Source organism: Lemur catta, chromosome 1 (assembly GCF_020740605.2).
Source record: "Lemur catta isolate mLemCat1 chromosome 1, mLemCat1.pri, whole genome shotgun sequence".
In the NCBI taxonomy this organism is placed as follows: Eukaryota; Metazoa; Chordata; class Mammalia; order Primates; family Lemuridae; genus Lemur; species Lemur catta.
The window spans coordinates 274,163,158-274,183,566 of record NC_059128.1 but is presented as its reverse complement, the minus strand read 5'-3'; the positions used below and the strand labels follow the sequence as shown (position 1 = coordinate 274,183,566).

The following is a 20,409-nucleotide window of genomic DNA, read 5'->3' as shown; positions in this document are numbered from 1 at the left end:
CAATAGAAATGTGATTACAAACCCTCTTTTCCAAGTCAACATTATATGGTGAGTTTTAAGACAATCAAGCCCGCGATTATTTTTCAAATGCAGACTATTAGATCCTTTTGACCTGCGTGTTTTGTGCAGAAGGAGGAAGAAGGAAGTGAGGGGTTTGAAATTAGAACAGAACAGGAAAGGGTACAGGTGAGATGCAGCGAGTGGCTGCTTGGAGACGGAAACCCAACCACCTCTTGAGATTTAGTTTTAACACTAGGAAGAAACTCAGTCATGGAGTAGTCATAACACCATTGCTGCAAAACAAACACTGCTTCACAAATGGACCCAAACCAGACAGAATAAAACTCCTGAGGCCTCATCCGGAGCGGCAAGGGTGTTACCTGTGGAGAGCTGGGTGGGGAGGGGGTTCATTTCCTTGTCCACCATCTTCTGGTACAAAGCCCGAAGACTGAACGGCTCCACCGTGAAGGGCAGCGTCCCAGTCAGCATGGCATACATGTTCACGCCTCTGGAAAGAGAGACAGTGATGAGTGAGACCAGAATCAGGCCCCAGGGAGGGCAAGACAAAGAGCACACGGGCTTAGAGGAAGCTTCCATGCTGCCCTCAGCCCTCTGCACAGTTGTCTTTCTATAACGCTCAACATCACGATAAAGGCTCAGGTGGGAGCACTGAGTGTGACATCTCAGACAGGGGACCACGGAGATAAACAGCAGTTTAAAGAACAGCAAAAGCCACCTCCTAGAGGGGAGCCAGGACCCTCTGCCCTCTCCGAATGCTGTGGTAGGAAGATGTCAACAGCAGGACGCCTGGACCAGATGATGGGAGAAACACCTGGGAGATGTTAGGAACCTCAAATAAGAGTAGTCCTGTCATTACGTGGTTCTCCAAGGGTGGCTTACAAGGTGGAACTTGGAAGAGACCAGATCAAAAAAATGCAGAGAGGCTGGGTGTGGTGGCTCACGCCTGTAATCCTAGCACTCTGGGAGGCTGAGGTGGGAGGATCGCTTGAGTTCAGGAATTTGAGACCAGCCTGAGCAAGAGTGAGACCCCATCTCTATTAAAAATAGAAAAAATTAGCTGGGTATGGTGGCACATGCCTGTAGTCCCAGCTACTCCGGGGGGCTGAGGCAGGAGGATGGTTTAAGTCCAGGAGTTTGAGGTTGCTGTGAGCTAGGCTGATACCACGGCACTCTAGCCCGCGCAACAGAGCAAAGCTCTGTCTCAAAAAAAAAAAAAAAAAATGCAGAGAAAGGCCCTGCCTGGGAGCACCAGTCACAGCTAGCTAGCTGGTGAGCCGGGGCACCATTTCATACCCTCTGAAACGAAGCCTCATACCAAACCCCAGTGTTTTGCTCTACTCTTAAATTTTGCTTTGACTTATAACTACAGAAATTCCTGTGGAGGTCTCCTTTCCCTCTTTACTTTTTAATTTTATTGTTTACTGTGAGACTCTGCCACCAGCCCTGACCTCAGTATCTCAGATGTGGTTGAAATACCTTCTGAGTGGGCTTAACTGCTTATATCCAAAGCCAATCTAGAGAACAGCAACATCTTCTCAGAGGATTTTTATTTTCCTGATGTGCAAACCTAATATCATTTTGATGAGATTTCCTGATGGGGATGAAATGCCTGCCTACCAAGAGGTCTCCAGTGTTCAAAAGCGCCCGAGGGAACCTGCTTTAAAAACAGGCAATAAGATTTCCAGTCAAAACAAATCCAATGGGACTGAAATTAAGACCCTTGAGGCCCAATTCCATGGAGGCACCTCTGAATTATGGCATTCCAGATAATGACAGGTACCGGGGCCTAGGCAGAGACCATTCTCAAATTTCAGACATACGCTAAGACCCAGTTCCTGCTCTGAACTCACAGTTCGAGTGAAGGAGACAGATACATAAACATTCATTCCGCAGATACTTGCTGGACGGCTCCCTGCCCCAGGCAGGGTTATAGGCGCCAGGCACCGGGGAGCCCGGGAAGGACCTGCCCACCTGGCTTTAGAGCAGGGAAGGAGATGGGCTGTCAACACATAAACAAATAAATGAGCACGATCCTTTCGAGAGGTGTGAGCGCAAAGGGAGGAAGAAAATGCTGAGCTATGTGGCTTCTGACCACAAAAGGGTTCGATTAAGGGAGAGAGAGGATTTATAAATTATAAGAAGAAGGGAGATCTCTCAGGTGGTGAGTCTGTGCCTGGGAACTCATGTGCCTTTGGCTGGTGGGCCGGCTACGAGGAGAGAAAGAAACGGAGATGGGAATGAACAGGACACACACACAGCTGTCCTGAGCAACATTTACCTGCGTGCACAGCGGAACACATCCCCAGGGGAGAAGGAGATGTTAGGTGAATAAAAGCTCTATGGTCAAATAATCTGGGGAGCGGTCATTTTGTACAAGTGGATTAAAAAGGTTCACAATGGAAAGCAGCAAACTACAGCAGTAAATCCCGCAGGTTGCTCTAAAAGTTGGAATGGGAGTGGTGGCGCGCAACAGAAAGGCAGAGGCGAAGACAAAATGGGGACCTTTGGGGGCACGTGCTCAATGGCAAAACTTGGGAAGCTGGACCGATGGTGGTAACAGGGGCAGGACTGAGGAAGTAGGAAGGAGCGATAGCTGGGTGTGGAGGGAAGGAGGATTAGGGCTGGTGATACGTTTGAGAACCTACTGCACAATGCTGCATTTGGGGCATGTTTGAGGTAGAGCTAAACATCCTTGCTTTGGAGAATTCTTGGAGACTGATAAGAGGGAAAGCTAAAGTGGCCCCAACATTATGGAATTTCTGCATACAAAGAGGCCTTGGACACATGGCTTTTATGGACGGAAACCCTCTGGGACATCTCACAAACTTGTTTTGGGGGACACTGAACAGCCTCCAAGACAGGCTGTTCCAACACTCCTGAGCCAACCCATTCACTCAGGCAACTCTGTGCATGAGGAACACTTCCCAATACTAAGCCGAAGTCTACATCTTCTACCCACTGCTTGGGGAGCAAGACCAGTTGCTCTTCCGTGGTTCGCACTGCACATATTTAAAAACTGGAACCAGGATCTTCCTACCCTTCTGGGTCTTCTCCAGGCTGGGGACCTCAGGCCCTTTGTCTGTGCTTTATATGACACCGTTTGGAGTCCCCTCAACAATCCAGCTCTCTGCCCTGAATACACACCAGCGGGTTCATGCAGTTAGTAAGTTTAAAGTTATTATGCTCTGTAGCAAAGACCTAATACTTCAACAGAGCTGGAGTGAATTGAGCTAAAGGGAAAAAAAAATTCTGTCCCTGTTCACCGCCTCTGTGTGCCTAATCTTGGCTCTAACAGTTGTACGTAAAGCTGCAGAGCCTAGTGCTTACACAATATCATTTTTTCCTGCAGATAAGTGTTTTATTATGCCCAACTCATGCAGTGTTTCTCAAAGTGAGGTGCACGGACACATGCTCAAGTGGTTGGCAGTTCTAATTTTGATTTTCTTTTTGGTGACATACTAAAACATTTGACAAAGCACAGCCGGGGGCATCAGATGCCCACCATATAACCAAGAACTCCTTCTACCGTACACACACTCCGTTTCAGTTCCTGCTTTTGCATTTGTTTACGAATGCATAATTTTTGCAAAAAAAACATCACTTGTATTGTCACAGCCTAATGAGAAAGGAGCAGGCGTAAATTTGTCAGTGACGCATCTGTGCTTACATCTGCAGGAAAAAAAGTCTCCTGATAATTGGAACAGTGCGATAGGGGGCGGTTCCCAAAGTATGGTCCTCAGACCAGCAGCATTAACACCACCTAAGAACTTGTTGACAATGCATGTTCTTGGGTGCCACTCCAGACCTACTGAGTCAGAAACTCTGGGGGTGCTTTTGCAAGCCCCCCACGTGTTTCTGATGCACACTTAAGTTTGAAAGCCACTGGAAAAGTGAAAAGTATGCGTGTGTGTTGAGTCAGCACAACATGGGCCTGATAAGCTCAAAGAACCTGCGCCCAACAGTGAGAAGTAACTCACACTGCGCACAGCAATTCGCTTCCCACAAAACATCAGCCGCTGCATTAAATTAATGTTGCTAATTTGAATATTTTGGGGTTCTTTGAGTCTCAGTTATATTTAACTCGTAAATGAGCTTTGGTTTTTTAGTTGGCCATAAATAAAGTGAGTTTAATTTTGGGCTCGTGCACTTGTAAGTAACATTTAAATAAAAATACCTCGAGTCAGCACACAGAGTTATCAAGAATGTTCTTCCTTTAAAAGGACAGTGTACAATCCTCGAGACTGCAGAATACTGCCCTATGATGACCTTTTATATTTCCTTCTACCTTTAACGGACACACAGCTTCCTATCACAGGTGGGGGTGCATCTTACAGCACAGAATGCCTCTGAAAGGTAGGATGTCATGGTAACGGGAAAGGAACCCACCCAACTAAAGGGGTTTGGGGAGTGTAGGAGGCCAGAGGACCAACTCCAAACCCTTTGTCAAAGTTTCTTTCTTCAAGGAGACCTTGAGACACCAAACTGCTGGCCTCCTGTCACTGCCTAGCTTCAAAAGATGACCAAAATCTCCTCAAGTCACTTCCTATCACATTGGCCTTTCCCTCTCTCCATTATCTGGCTGGGACCACAGACGAAATTAACAGCTGCTTGTCTGATGGACAGCTCCAGTGAACTCCACATGCCGGCTCTGACCAGGACCGAGCGAGGGGCTGTGATAGTGACTCTGACTGATGGCTTTGCAGACGGACTCTAGAATTTCATGTCTCTTGGAGGAGTTTACCATCAAGAAAAGCAGCCACAAATCCTTGAAGAAGACCTACCTCTTTCATCCTAAGGTCTCTCATCTATAAAATGTGGATAATAATGTTACCTCCCTCTCAGGTTGGAAGGGGCTCACATGAACTAGGCCACAGAAAGGGCCAAATGCTGTCCTGGGCATACATTAAGTGCTTTATGAGAGTGACCTATTGTTTCACCAGAAAACTTTTTTAAAAATAATAGGAGAAAAGATGCAATTATATTTGCATTCTATTGCCAAATAATAATGGAAACCTCCATTAATAGTCATACAATCCTAGCTAGGAGATTTTAAAAGGGAAACCACAGTGAGCATCTTAATTCTTCTCCCTGAGAGTTTCCATACATGTTTAATATCTGAATATAGAGAAATCTAGTCCCTTTGACATTTCAGAAGTATGTGAGAATACCAAGGGAAAAATGTGGAATGTGGTTTATAAACCTCTGTAATCCCATAGAATTAGTAGGAGTTTCAAAACATGCTCAGAATTTCCTGATGGGTCTTTTGAAATATGGCCCAGGGGCTTTTCTCTGATTCTCCGTGGCAGACGTGGGATTCCCAAGAATCAAAGACAGCCTTAAAGAACGAGCACGACAGGAGACTGGGGTGAGCAAGGGCACCAAGCAAACACGACTAGGGTTTTCCCAGCAGGAAGAAAGAAGGGTGAGTCATTGCTGGGTGGAAGAAAATCCAGATACTGGGCAGCGTGGACTACTCTGATGTCCCAGAGGAGGAAAGAGAGCTGCTGAGGGGCAGCTGGCAGGAGAGGGAAACAGGCCCCAAGAACCACAAATGTGGAATCTTTGGAATTAACTCAGAAGCCAAATGGTGGCCCTGATATCTAGTGTGGTAACCAAAAATATTCCCTGGAAGAAAAGTTTGGGTATCACCTGCCATCCCAAAGAAAGAAGACACAGAGTCACAGCTCCCTGGAGAAGTCACCGGCGACTTTAACCAGATGCAATGGGCAGAGCCACAGAGCAGGCAGAGGACCTGCTCACTTGTCCTTGCAGGGCAGGTGCACAGAAGCCTCAGGGACTGCCCAGTTCACATCAGACTGCAGCTGAGAGCACCTTCAACGGACACACCTTGATTCCGTGTCATTCTTTAAGAAAGAAAATGCCTTGGAAAAATTAAAAATAACTCTCCACCTGAAAGCAATGCCTTTCCACCTTTCAGCGCCAACTTGCAGTAATACAACTTCCAATTTAAGGTCTCAAAAGTAGAACAGGAACAGAGTCATCCATTTGGAAAATCTCAGACTTCACCATCGCTCCATTGAATGGTCTGTGTTTAGCAAGAAATTATTTTCTTGGGGATTTGAAGACTTTTGTTGCTTTTCCTTTCATCTTTCTCCTCTTCTATGTTAAATACACATGGATTTTATAACTAAAAAAGTCTTGGATTTTATAACTAGAAAACCTCAGAAGCTAAAGGAAGCTTCTCTCTTTAAAGTCAAAAGCCCTAAACTTCCCAAAAGGAGTCATGAGTTTCTTCTTCCCACCTCTTTCTCCTGACGTCCTTCATTTTGAGGGGAGTATACAAAACCATCCTCTATTTGACCCCTGCCAGTAGCTGATGGTATCTCACAGTACTTTTACAAAACACTGCATCTGAGGCCTGGAACAAATTCTCTCGCTCTCCCTCCTGAACACCTAGTTCTCTCTGGAGACAGAAAAGCTGGAAACAAGATGGCGACTCTTGGTCAACTTGCCTCCCCAAAGGTATGGTACTGGGGATACGGGTTTTTTCCCAATAAGTGAAAACAGATTCAATGAGCTAGGAAGGTGATCTGAGTGTGTTGTGCATGGCTCTCCACAAGGCACCGTGTCTTCACACAAACGCTTCACCCACCCCAGGGGCCCCAGTGAGAGCAAAGAACAGCTTTGGTCACAAAATTGTTGCATTCTCAATCCTTTGAGGACAGAACTCTCAATTTCCGTTTTCCTCACCTGTAGTGATTCACTGGAGGTTGCAAACAAGCATTGTAATATTCTGACACTAAAGTTAATTTTGGTTCTTTTCAATTAAAAAGTACATCTGCATTCAAGTTTTTTAGAATTGGCATATATGCCACTCTGAGGAAAAGTCAAATAGCAATAATAAGGGTTTGATGCACCAGAATAAACATTTTTGTTCTGTTTTTATGTCTGAAATTTCAAAGTTCATTTCCTTGGAGATATATGTGTGCGTGTGTGTGTATATACACACATACATATATACAAACACACACATATATATATGCATACACACATCATATTTCAGTCACCTAAAGGAAAGAAGTGAATGATTTTAGGGGTATTTTTATGGTCCCCAAAATAATGACAATTGGAAATAATGGAAGACCTCCAAGAAAGAATGCACCAGTTTCCGTTTCCGTTGTTAATTCCTGCTTCACTCCCGGAGGGTCTGGGGGACCCTATTTGTGAGGAAGAGTTTTCTTTCTCAAGGTTTCCTTCAATGACAGGCTGATTATCTTTCCAAATCAGTCTCAGAAATCACAGAGAAAGTTCCTATCATCCATCCAAAACCTTTGGGGGAAGTGGGGTGCTTTGGATTTGGGAAGTGAACTTGTCATTCTGTTGTTGTTTCAGAGCAATAAAAAGAGAAGACGTTTTATATTAAGTGTCTAACCCAGGGAGAAAACTGGTTCCGTTTTCACTCTCTTTTTAAACAGCCTTCTAAATTAACTTCTCTTTGGGTTTTCCACTTCCAATTCTGCCAGCAAAGTCATGGGCACCAAACAGAAACCTAACCCATATCTCAGACACAATACCCCAAAGCAGAAGAAAATTAATCTCTTAAAGGAGGCTTTGAACTTTTGTGTGCTCGTCAAGATTAAGAGCAATAGCAGTCAGATATTTCACACCTTCCAGCCTTTGCACATGCAGTTCCCTCTGCCTGGAAAGCTTCCCGCCTCCCCTCCCCCTGGCCAACTCCACTCATCCCTCAGGAGCAGATTAAACTCTCTCTCCCACGACACCTTCTTGACTTAATCCAGCTAAGCAGTCATGGCTGCCTCCTCTGCCTCACGGGACACATGGCATTTGCTTATAGGTGAGACTTATAGGTAAGCAGGTGTCTTAGTCGGCTCAGGCTGCCACAACAAAATGGCGCAGACTTGGTGGCTCAAACAACAGACATGTACTTTCTCACAGTTCTGGAGGCCGGAAGTCTGAGATCAGGGTGCCAGTGTGTTCAGGGTGAGGGTCCTCTTCCTGGCCTGTAGGGCCCCCTTCTCACTGTGTGCCCACGTGGCAGAGACAGAGAGCCTGTGCAAGATCTCTGGTGTCTCTTCTTATACGGGCACTAACCTCACCATGGGGTCCCACCCTCATTACATTATTCAAACCTAATCCCCTCCCAAAGGCCCCACCACCAAATGCCATCACATTGGGGGTTTGGGTTTCAACATATTAATTGCAATTTGGTCCATAGCAGTAGGTAAGTATGTCAGATTCAAAAAAAAAAAAAAAAAAAGGAGAAAAAGGGCCACATTTTTGGGAAATGTCATTACAGGAGCCAGGACTGACTAAGGCATCTAACTCACCACCTGCACACAGGACCCGGCACAGTGCCTGGCACTGCCAATATTTACTGGATGAACAAATTTCTGGCACACCATGTGTGTGCAGAGACAGCTCACACAGTGCTGCAGTTTGAATGTGTCCCCTCCAAAATTCAAGTGTTGAAACTTAACTGCCAGTGTGATGGCGTCAGGAGGTAGGGCCTTTACCAGGTGATTAGGCTATGACGGCTGCTCCCTTGTGAATGGGATTAAGGCCTTTATAAAAGAGGCCTCACACAGCATTCACCCCTCTCGTGCTTCCACCTCGAGCCACGTGAGGACACAGCGTTCCCCCTTCCAGAGGACGCAGCATCAAGGAGTCCCCTTGGAAGCAGAGAGCAGCCTTTGCCAGACAGCTGAACCTCTGGCACCTTGACCTTGGACTTCCCAGCCTCTAGAGCTTGAAGAAAATAAATTTCTGTTCTCTATCAATTACCCAGTCTCAGGTATGCTGTTATAGCAGCACAAAACAGAGCAAGACACACAGTTTCCTTTTGTTTCCTAGGCTAATGTGGGCCATCCCTGCGAATTCAGCACAGGTCCTGTGGCCTCATCCCCTACGGAAGCGCTCCAGGGAGCTGGTTGCCCCAGGTTAACCTCATTTATAAGAAAGAATAAAACACAGTCCCTCATGGTCACAGCAAGGGGAGACTCTCCTCCCTGAATCCTCACCGTGGGGCACCAGAACAGGGGCTCTTGGGCCTTCAGTTTCTGGTCCACCTGGAGATCCGACATGGCCCTCCAGAGCCACGCCACGGTGAGCTGAAAGACCCTGTCCCCACGGTGCCACCACTCCTCACAGGCTTGCACATATGGTGCTTTATTTCACAGAGCACCTGCAGCCGTACGTCACCTTCTTAGGAAAAGAAAAGTACAACGAAGCCAAGAAATGTCCAGCTGCCCCAGAAGCAGCCCAATGGCGCCAGGGGCCAGCGTGGGGACGGGAAGTGAGCTGCTCCCTGGCTGGAAGGACAGCCCCTGAAGTGTCCAGGCGTCCTGGTCCTCTGCCCAGGTAGGCCTCAGAATCCCCCTCAACGCAGCCCTCCAGCCCCCTCCTCCTTCCGGTACTGCCAGCGGAGTCACTGCTTCTGGTTCATGGACAGAGACAGAGCAGGTGGCAGCGGGCCAGGTGGAATGGAAACGACCTGCACTGGGGGACAGATCTCTTTATTTTCATCATGGGGCCCCAAACTGAGAAACGGAAGATCTGTGGTCACTAAGTGTCAGTGCTTGTCCCTGGCCAAGTGACTTGGCAGAAGGAACAAAAATGAAGTCTGAGCTTCAAACTGACCTGTTGGCAGCCTGTGCCTTTCATCTCCCTTTGTATGTCTCCAGACAGGAAAACTGTGTGCTCCCATGTCACCATTAGCTGGCGGGGACGGAGGTCCCATGCTGCTTTTGAGCAGTGCTGTGACACTCGTCACAGGCCTCAGCCCGGCGCCTCCTCCAGCTCTGACTCCGCCCGTGGCTCCTTCCCGCCGGCAGCTCTCGACTTGCGGGACATGCCTGCCGCATCAGCCACGGTCTGGAAGGGGTCCCCTCACGGGCTGAGTCTTGTCACCATGAAAACTGAGGACAACACCGTACTGTCCAGCCCCCTGGAGGGCAGGACCTCAGGAGCAAACCGTCACCTGCTCTGCAATCGACGGACTTCTTCCCTACACAGTCATTACGTCTCCCGCCCCCTCCCCGTCCCCATAGTCATATAACACCCAAGGGGTGGGAGGAGCCTCTTGGTTTTCCAGGCTTCTATAACATTTTGAATTTTGGCGCACAAATTCTCCTTTTCATAGCTTTCCATTTAGCATGAATGACTTCCCTAACTGTTAAAAAGGTGATTATAGCCTCACACATTCGTATTCATCCATTCAATACATTTATTGAGGGAAGACAGCGTGCCAGACACTTAGAATTCGTAAGTACTGGAAGAAACCCAGACAGATTTCCTCTCGTGTGTGACTCTGATCCACTGGTACTGGCTGCCAGGAGGGCTGTGTTGAGAAAGATTCTGAGGCCTACCTGGACAGAGTTTAAAAAGAGTTTTGACTAGTGATGCCTGCGAAGCCACTCAGACACCCCGAAGAGAAGGTGTCCTCTGCCGCTGCTGCCAGCTCCATCCCACCAGGTCCACGCCACACACTTTCCACATGCAGCCTGCACCCCAGACCACACCTCCGGGGAGACCCAGAGCTCAGGCTTCAGCTAAGCCTGGCCCCACCGCTGACGGGCTGCGCGTGCACCTCTGGGCCACACTCACCGCTCTCTTCTGTCTGTGCAAAATGTGGGTGAGAGCCATGCCTCGCAGGACGGTCCTGAGCACCGGGGGTGATTCAGCAGAGCCCCCAGGCGCTCAGGAACAGGGGCTGACCCTGCCTTATCTCACCCCCTCTTAGCCAGGGCTCCAGGAGAGCTGGCCCTTTCCGGGAAAGTCCGGGAATTCCGTACCCCTCTGCATCCCATTCTGTCTCCGCTTCTTCTCAGTCTCCAGCCAGAACGTCCTGAGCTCCTGTCGCTTCTAAACCCTTGAGCTGATTCACATTTATGTTGCTTTCTCCGCCAGCTTCAGCCTCTCCCTGACCTTCCAGCTCCTGCTCCTCTGGGTGAAAGACCCGCCCCCCCTCTGTCCTTATTTCTCCCTCCCTCCCTTCCTCCCCCCTCCTTTTTTCTTCCCTCCCTTTCTCCAGGCTCCGTGTCAGGTGCTGAGAAACCTGGGAACAAGCCAAGTGGTCCCTGCCCCCCAGCTGCAGCCCAGGGGTTCTAGCAGGTGGACAGTGATCACACGGTGAGGGCTGGGAACACAGGGAGCAGGGGGCCAGGGGGACATGGGAGGGCTGTCCAGGGCACCAGCACCCAAACAAACAAGAGGGAAAGGGGAAGGGTGCAGGGCCAGGAAAAAGAATTGCAAGCTGAAGGAATGGTGCTTGCAAGGGCAGGAACATAGCGGGGGTTGGCTGTGTCCAAGGAACAGGATCCCAGGCTGGGCTGGCGAGAGAGCGGCAGGGGACAGGGAGAGAGGAATGGCTCCAATGAGGCCCCAGGGCAGGCAAGCACCTCACACAGCACGTTCAGGAGCCAGTACTGTGTCTGAGACCCTGAAAGGACACTGCCTGGTTCAAGCCCAGCTCCACCACTTAGTAGCTTCGTGACCTTGGCAATTTTATTAGTTTCTCTCATAATGGTTTTCTTCTTATAAAATAGCATAACAGAGAGTAATGATTTCACTGGGTGATTGTGAAACTGAAGTGACATAGTGTCTGGCATACACTGAGCACTCATCGAACGTTAGCTTCTCAGCCAACCTGGATGAGGGTAGTGCAGTGAGGATGGAGAGAGGCAAGGGAATTCCAGAATGTTCCAGGTCAACACACCCTGCATTCAAACCAGCCCCTCTCATCTCCAGTGTCTACTTTTCTTTAGAGATGGGGTCTTGCTATGCTGCCCAGGCTGGTCTCGAACTCCTGGCCTCAAGCAATCCTCCATCCTCGGCCTCCCAAAGTGCTGGGATTACAGGCAGGATTGGGATCTCACTCTCTGTCTGTCTAGAGCCCATCTTCCCACAGCAAGGAATTTAGTCCTACCCCGGATCCAGGATTCCCCATGGCTCTTATGTGGTCACACACAGCAGATGGTGAGGGGGCTCACTCCCCAGGACTGGCAGGGACCTGGGCTCCCCGACCAGAGCCTAAGCGAGGCCTGGTGCCCCTGCAGCAACCGGGGATTCACTCCTTCAAATATTCATTGCATTTGCACCTGGTGGGTGAACACCAGGGAATAAAAGGGCGAACCAGGCCAGTGAGGTCCCTCCCCTCATGCAGCGTCCTTGCCCACTGGGGAGACAGACAAGGGACAGATTCACAGACAGGAAAACGACAGGCAGGGAGAGGCGCTGAAGAGGACATTGAAGGGGTGCGGAGAGGGTATGGGGGACCCTCTGGCAGGGAACACAGAGATGTTTTCAGCAGTGGTGCTGCTGGATTAAGACTGGAGCAGGGAACAGGCAGTCTGTCTGAAGAGCTGGAAACACGTTCCAGGCAAAGGAAATCGCAAGTGCAAAGCCCAGGGCTGGGAGAGACAAGAGAGAGGACACGGTGGCCGAAGCACCGCAGGCAGAGGGCGGGGAAGTGCGCAAGGACCAGGAGAGGTAGGCAGAGCGAGGCCCGCAGGGGCGGGGGCCAGGCACCGCGTGGAGGCTCATGCGGATGGCGACGGGAAGCTCGGGCAGGAGGGAGGGACGTGAGTGATTCCCAAAGCCAAAACGTGAGATCCTGATGGCAGGACTTTGATGACTTCTCTCCCCAGCACCTCAGTGAGTTTTGGTAAAGGCCACTCTGACAGTTTGTGTAGAAAAGCCAGACCCCAAAGAATCCCTGAGTGATACTCCAGAGCCTATCATATAACATAGCTGTCCCCAACCTTTTTGGCATCAGGGACCAGTTTCAAGGAAGACAATTTTTCCATGGACTTGGCAGGGATGCGGAGCTCAGGCGGTGATGTGAGCGACGGGGAGTGGCTGTAAATACAGATGAAGCTTCGCTGGCGCTCACCTCTTGCTGTGTGGCCGGGTTCCCAAGTTTCATAGAAGACAATATGCATGGCCTGGTTCCTAACAGGCCACTGACCGGTACAGGGCCACAGCCTGGGGTCTGGGGACCACAGATATAATACATACTTGGCCAATCACCCAGCATTATTTCATAAGAAAGTTGCTGTGTAGACAGCAGGAGGAACTTTCACTCTTAGAAGCTCAATAACTCACATGGACCAGACGTCGATTTTGGGGCCGTACTTCTTCCTGGCGAGCAGCTCGGGGGCGGCATAGGCAGGGCTGCCACACTGCGTACTGAACGGGTCGGAGTAACCCAGGATTCCCGCACAGTTGCTCAAACCAAAGTCTGCAAAGAGAGGAGAACAACACAAGTTCCAAATTAGAAAACTGCAGAAATGCAGAGAGAGTAAAGCAAGAGTGGGGAAAGGCAGCAGGAAACACTCTCTCAGGCTAACACGTCATTTAGCATCCAAAAGGCAAACCCAGCAGCTGCAAACCATAACCTCTGGATATGAGTCTCAAGACAAAAGAATGTAGGTGGTGGTTCCCTGGCTTAGCTGGGAACATTGTACACCGGGCCTCACAGTAAAAGCTCGCTGGAGCTAACGGTACCTTGACCTGAAAACTATTTTCATCAAATCTTATAAATGAGTCATTCAGGAAAAAAAGAGAGGCTTTGCTTTCTAGGACGAAGGCAGGACGAGAGGAGAAGCAGAGGGGCTCGGAGTTAGCTAACTTCCAAGTGGCCACGTGGGGAAAAGATGGAGGAAGATTGATTTCTCTGGCTGGTGTCTGCGTCCCCCTCAGTGACACACGATCCGGCCATTTACAGTTGACTTCTTCAGCTGAATGTTTTCACTTCATGAAAGTCTTTTAAAAAATTCCCCCCAGAGGTATTCAGCACATATGGTGATCTGAAGAGGGGAAAAAAATATACTCCAACCATTTAGAAAACGGTGAATGCTGGCTAGAAAAATAACACTGGAAAGATGGCGCAAACTAGACTAAGTGACTGCATGGCGTTGCTTTGTTCTTGGATGATTAAGGTAACCAGTAAGGAGAAAGAAAAGCCCAGAGCATCTGAAGCTCCTTTGGGTCTATTATGCCTTTTGTGCTGTGTTTACTTTTGATCTTGCAGATACTGCAACTGACAGGTAATTAGAGAGCTGTTAGTGCCATGCCCTCACCTGATATCTTTCCTCAATCTTTGCTGATCTCAGAATTAAGATCACAGTTCATCCTTTGAACTTCAGTGTAAATATTATGGACCTGCCCTCCCCACACAGAAGTCTCTCAGGCTGCAGGGCTCAGGCAGGGACTGGCTCCAAGTCTTGAACAAAACTCTCACACTTTCTCAATGGGCACTATTTATGAATAGTTTCATGACTGTATTTTCTCCTTCCCTCCAACACATCTCTGCCTGCAAAGCGTCTGGCTATTAAGAAAGTTGTAGGGAAGCTGAGGAAAGGAGAAACAGGGTACAAGCCAGGACGGGGAGTCCGTGAAGTTACTAGCACGCCACGGATCAAGATGACACAATTAAAAAGGTTTCCAACAGTCGTTGGCTTACGCTGTGTAACGAAACAGCTTTTCTAAAAAGAATCTCATCCAAGCAGAGCTCCAAAAATTCTGTCAGGCTCTGAATATCACCCAAACTGCTACATGTTCAAACACTTAACTCTTATTGTTGTTTTATGATTCCATTTTCTCTCTTAACCTCCCTCCTCCTCTCTCCCTTTGCACCCACCCCCATTTCCTCTCCCACAGGCCCAGCCAGCACCAGGAGACAGCGCAAATCCTGCACAAGAGAAGGCTTCAGGGGCAGCGGAGGGAGGCAGCTCTGCATTCCTATCTTAGGGGAAGATAATTTGTTAAAAGGAACCTGAGGAACCCTGTTCTCAGACCCCACCCAGCAGTTAACACTGAAGTGGGAGGAAAGAGGGGTGAATATTTTCAGAAGAAGAAAAATTATGTCCTGTTTTAAATTAGAGGATTGTTTCATTGTTTTCCGGTTTGCAAATGAACCTAAAAGAATTTAAATCAATGGACAAATGCATGATTGCATAAAGAGCACCTACTGTGGGAAAATTCCACCAGGGAATAAAGATGCTATTATCTGGGGCAACATTTTAAAGAAAGCTTTATGAACGGCGATGTTAGAGGTCCAATCTCATTGGAGTCCCAGAAAATGTATCTCTAAAAGGCTCTGTTCCTAATCTCAGCAGGGTTGTGTTAACAGCAAGGGAGGCCACATTCCATTCACTTCCTCATCTCCCGCCATCGTCACCCCTGCCCTCCCCTGCCCCTCCCGCCTCCTGGGTCTAGAAAGAAGGGCTTGTTAGCAGAAGAGGGCAGAGAGAGGCAAGATAAGAGACCAGATCTCCCTCCACGTCCCAGGCAAGTTTGGGAACAGAGTCTGGCCTTATCTTAAGCACAGTTTCCAGAAGATAAATTAGCCCAGGATTTGGGGAGTGGAGGAGCTAGAACCTGCATTTTAAGTAACTTTTGCTGATCCAGCCAAAAGGGCTTGATTTAAAATATATTGTAGAGAAACAACTAGTTCGTTTCACATTCATAATTGTTAATTATTAAAATTTTACACATGTGCCTATAATTAGAATTGTGAAACTAGAGAGAAGTTCACCTCCCAGCGATGTCACATGGGTCTGCCTCAATTAGATTTGTTAGAGACATCAGCCAATTATCACTCCACTTTCTGAGAGCTACAAAATGAATCGCAAAAAACGCCCAAGTGAACACTGCTCTGGAATGCTGAAGTGCAAAACTGTTCTAAGTTGTAGCTCTTCCATTTTAAGATTATACTAAATTTACCAAACATCAGACTCCCTTTTTTTTTTTTTTGATGGGGGGAAAAAAATCCTGATTAAATCAAGTCTTACTCCTGGTAATCATAGTTAATTTGAAACATGGCTTAAGTAGATTTATTTAAACAAAATTCTTTCACAGAAAGAGAAACTATTAAGAGGAAATGCTAATAGCTATAATCACCTTTGAAAAAACAACTAGGTAATTCCTTTGAAGAAAAGGAGGTTCAAAGGGCTTTCAAGTTACAGAAAGAGGAGTAGACACCTGTGATCCAAATTGCCCAATCCAGGGTAAGAAACCCCCAAGCAAAATGCACTTTCCACTTGCCTCTGGGGGTGGTGTAATGTCTCTTTCAGTGACAGGTGTGAGTTAAGGCTGTTTAGTGTTAGTTGGTCATGAAAAAACTGGGAGCCAAGCGAAGAGCTCTAACAAAGGGAAATCCAGTTATCAGAGCCTCCTGTCTAGAAGTTTCGGGGATTCCTGGTTTGGACTGGGCCTGTTTTGCCCCATGACCTGAAACACCTGTGTAAATGCCCACCCAGAGGTGGCCGGCTGCGAGGTGATCACTCTGAGAGATTGGAAGTAAAATGGTTCCCGGCATCCAAAGAGCAAGCATCACACTCCCTGAGAGGAGAACTGTGGGCTGTAATTTAGGTATGTAATTTCCTCGCTGACTTGCATAGGTCTCCTCTAAGAGGTTTTATTATTCAGCCACTCTGTGAGCTACTTATCAACGCACCTGCTATTCACCGTGATTGGTTCTTCCAGAATCTACCGAGCAAACGTCTAACTGAGGAAAGCGTCTGTGTTTGTCAGCACTGCTTATTCCCCAGGACGGGTCTATAAATGGTCACCCAGGGCTGTCACGTGAGGACAAAGTGGAGAAAGCAGAGCAGAGAGGGGAGCAAAAGTGAAGGAAAGAAACAGGACGGGCAGTGCCTGACGGGCAGGTGCACTGCACTTAGCTCGACTCACCAGCCTCAGTCTGCACCATGCCTGGGGAAGTGAATTATTCTAACTTTTACTGGCATGCAAATTCAGTCTTTACAAAGCCTGGCCTCTTACGGTCTCTGCTGCTGTTAGGACAACTCTGTCACTGTCACTTCCACATCTTCCAAAGACCGGGCACAGGTCCTTTTCCTCCATTCCTCATGCCCCACCAAGGAGGCTCCTTTGGTTAACACTCCAGATCCCAGAAACGAGGACCAGAGAGACACCCTGCAAGCGTTTCACACAGGCCTTGTTCCTGGCTTCCGTATTTGGCCCTCAGGACAACTAAAATGCAATAGTAAAACAATTTAACAAAAAAAGAAGATTCTTTGGATTACCCAAGAATCTTCTAAAAATATATCTTTTAAATGCTTTGGGGGAAAAATTGGTTTCCTCTTCATGGTCAATCTTCTACTAACAGGTGTATCTATCAACACCCATGAGTGGCGTTTAATCACCCAGCCAAGGGGTCTGTGCAACCTCTTCCTGTTACTAGGTTGGGAGCTGCAATTCCAAGGTATCTAATAAGTCACTGGAAGGATATATTTTGGAGAGTCTTGAGATGATTTTCAGTATTTGCCAAGCAAAAGTTCCTTCTTAGGTATAAAAGTTAAATTCGCAAAGTTCTTTTGATCCTTCTCTTTTCCCTTAATATAAAGTCTTTTCAAGCCATTAAAGTAGAAGAAATTACTTACATTTGAGGTGCGAAAAGAAAGAAAAGAGAGGAATAAAAGATGGTGCTGTCTAATATCTGGGTATAAAAATGATGTCCTGAGATTCTGCCAGGAGCAGCCATCTAGGCAAAAAACAAAAACAAAAACCCTGAATTCTTCTAGAGAATGAGCATGTGGGCCTTGAATTACAAATCAACTATGACTCACTCTATGGTGGAGCTTCCCTCTGATTGGTACAGAATTCTAATTATCCCTCTGCAAGGTCACCACTGGCCTTGTACCACAGGGCTCCGATACAGACTGTATTGAAAACAGAAGGTGAGTTGCATTCCCCTTACTTTGGGCTTCCCTACATTCATTGAAAATGGAATAAGACATGGTGAAGCTATAGTTTGCAGCCAAACTATTTTCCCCTATTCTAAAGATGTTTTCCAGTTAATCCAAATAAAAATGACCTCTATAAAAGCTCAGCTCCATCTGAATTTATGGAGAAGCTATAGCTGGAATAATCCAAAGAAACACATGACCAACAAATATTTATCTGGGCCTGTGAAATTCAATTCATGGTCACATTACAGTATTTTATCTTCCTAATTATGTTTAAATTATTAAAATTAATTTTCACTTTCAAAACCATTGTTACATATCAGAGGTAAAAGAAGGTGCTCTAGAACATTGTCTGGGGATTAGATATAGACCATAGGTAATGTTCAGAGTTGAGAATTGACAACACAACATTTAAAATATAATCTTGTTTAAAAAAAAATTCATACCAATCAGCTTGATATTATTGTCTTCATCTAGTAGCAAATTTTCTATCTTCAAGTCTCTGAAATAAACAAAACCACACAACATTTCAGATGAGCATTCGAAATAGCAGGATGACATTTTGCTTCTTAAGGGAAATGAATTGTTTTAGAGGCACTTTCAACCAATCCATAAAGGTTTCTGCCGAAACTCAATCAATTAAGTAAATATTTATAAGACATGAAATAATTAATTGCTGTAGCCTATAAAAGCAGAAGGATTTCAGAGAAGACAGAGAGCAAAGAGGGCAGAAGGAATCATAAAAAGTTTCTGAAGGAAATAAGACCTAAACCGGAACCTGGAAGTCAAACAGAACGAGGGTTCAGAGAGAGTGGAATGTATCATTCAAGACAGGTGCTGCCTGAGCAGCCCAAGAAATACAAATGCAGCCATGGGTTTGCAGCACCATAAGCAACATTAGTCACAGTAAGGAACAGATTTGGGAAGCAATTAACAAAAAAAGGTTGAAAGCCGACTTAATTGATCAGTCCTAGGACCACTATGTTTGGAGCCCAAGTCTCATGACAAATTAATTGGCAGGTGATAATAAGTTAATCTATTTAGCAAGCAGATATTATCTTGGGCAGAGTAATGGACTCCAAAGATATCAGTACCCTAATTCCTGGTGTTATGCCTAAGAATACATTAACTTTACAGAACCAAAAGGAATTAAGTTCCAGATAGAATGAAGAATGTTAATCAGTTAACAGGTAATGCAATTCACGGACAGTCAAGGGACAGGAGGAGGTGGGAGGGAGAAATGCACCCTCGGCCTGTTGAGTGTGAAGTGCCTGTAGCATCTGTGCCAGCCGACTGCAAGCTCCTCAGGGACAGAGAACATGTCTGCCTTGCTTACCACGGTACCCCAGTACCTTTGCACATTCCACGTACCCAGTAAATACCAATGAATCTAGATTAGTAAAGAGATCATTCTGGATTTCAGAAATAAAAGTATTTATATGGGCAAAAGGGTATATTGGTCATCAAAACCATCAAGGTCGACAATGATAAGCTCTGGCATCTCAAATTGTAGCCTGCCAACTCAGGCACATCTTGAACATTAATTATGTAAGCATATTCTTCTCTTCCATTAGAAAAAAATATTTTCTTCCATTGTTTTGAAACATACCACTACTGCTCCAGCTTCTATTTTCCCACTTTTCAATAGAGAGATGGGCAAAAGAAATTTTTTTTCCTCTCATCTCTTTTGTAAGGAATTGAATAGTGTAATCACGATAAAACAAAAATGGCAACTGATACACCACGTCAATGTCAGAAACAAAAGGGAGCAGCAGCTAGGACGCTCTGTGGCAAACAAGACAACGGTGCCTCACTTAACAGGGACAGTTGCTCACAGCTCGGTCCCAGTACTGCCAGCTCACCTCGTTTTCCAAGAGAAGCTAGAAATCCGGATTTGGATCTCAATTTTTAAATGTTGGCAACAAGTTCATATTTAAAACAATCATAACAGCACTGTGTGGGCCAAGCGTGCAGGCAAGATATCAATGTTCACCCTCAGCGCAGGTGGAAATGGAAGCCTTGAAAGGACACGACATTGCCCAAGGGGAGGGTAAAGAATTAGCGGGGAGACAACAGGCTGGTGGGGAACAGGGACATTCTCAGCAGACTGGGGAGGCAGGAGGGACGACAGCGAGGCTATTGTCACAGGAACAACTGAGGGCAGGATTTCAAGATGGAAGAATTAAGGAGTCAAATGCAGAAAAAAAGTGAGCTCTAAAAAGGGTCCAACAGATTCAAAATTGGAAGGTTGCTGGTAGCCTTAGGGCTGGACACTTCGCTGAGAGGGAAGATCTGTGTTAAAACTGGGAATATAAACAGATGTTCCCCAATCCAGTGCACCCACGAATGGGCAGAACTGTATACTTTCACTTCAACCCAAATGAAACAATACACAGAATACTTCAAAACCATGTCTGCCTTTTAAAAGTATCCTATATGTCCAAATACAGGGTGACCCAAATTTAAGGTGGCACCCCTCATTTTCCCAATAGGAAGACCTTAGCCCTCAGACAAAGATTTTTGGAAAACACAAATATACAATTAGGAATGAAATGGAATTACTAAATGACTATTTATAAGCTATTTATCTGTGAGGGTGTACCATCACATTTAAGATCATATACTAAAATGTTAACATAAATTATTTTAGAAACAGTTTTTCCATACCCTCGCATTTCATGAAATAATTTAATTCAAA

General features: G+C 46.6%; 1 protein-coding gene across 1 annotated transcript in view; it reads right to left on the bottom strand.

Annotated features, from left to right (window-relative positions):
• HUNK (hormonally up-regulated Neu-associated kinase) overlaps positions 1 to 20,409 on the bottom strand; it is a 66,949-nt gene that overhangs the window by 33,817 nt on the left and 12,723 nt on the right. The window contains exons 3-5 of the mRNA XM_045525170.1: positions 18,158 to 18,213; positions 13,105 to 13,240; positions 381 to 508 (exon numbers count right to left, since the gene is read on the bottom strand). Coding sequence (XP_045381126.1) covers positions 381 to 508; positions 13,105 to 13,240; positions 18,158 to 18,213 — 320 coding nt within the window. The remainder of the gene's footprint in view (positions 1 to 380; positions 509 to 13,104; positions 13,241 to 18,157; positions 18,214 to 20,409) is intronic.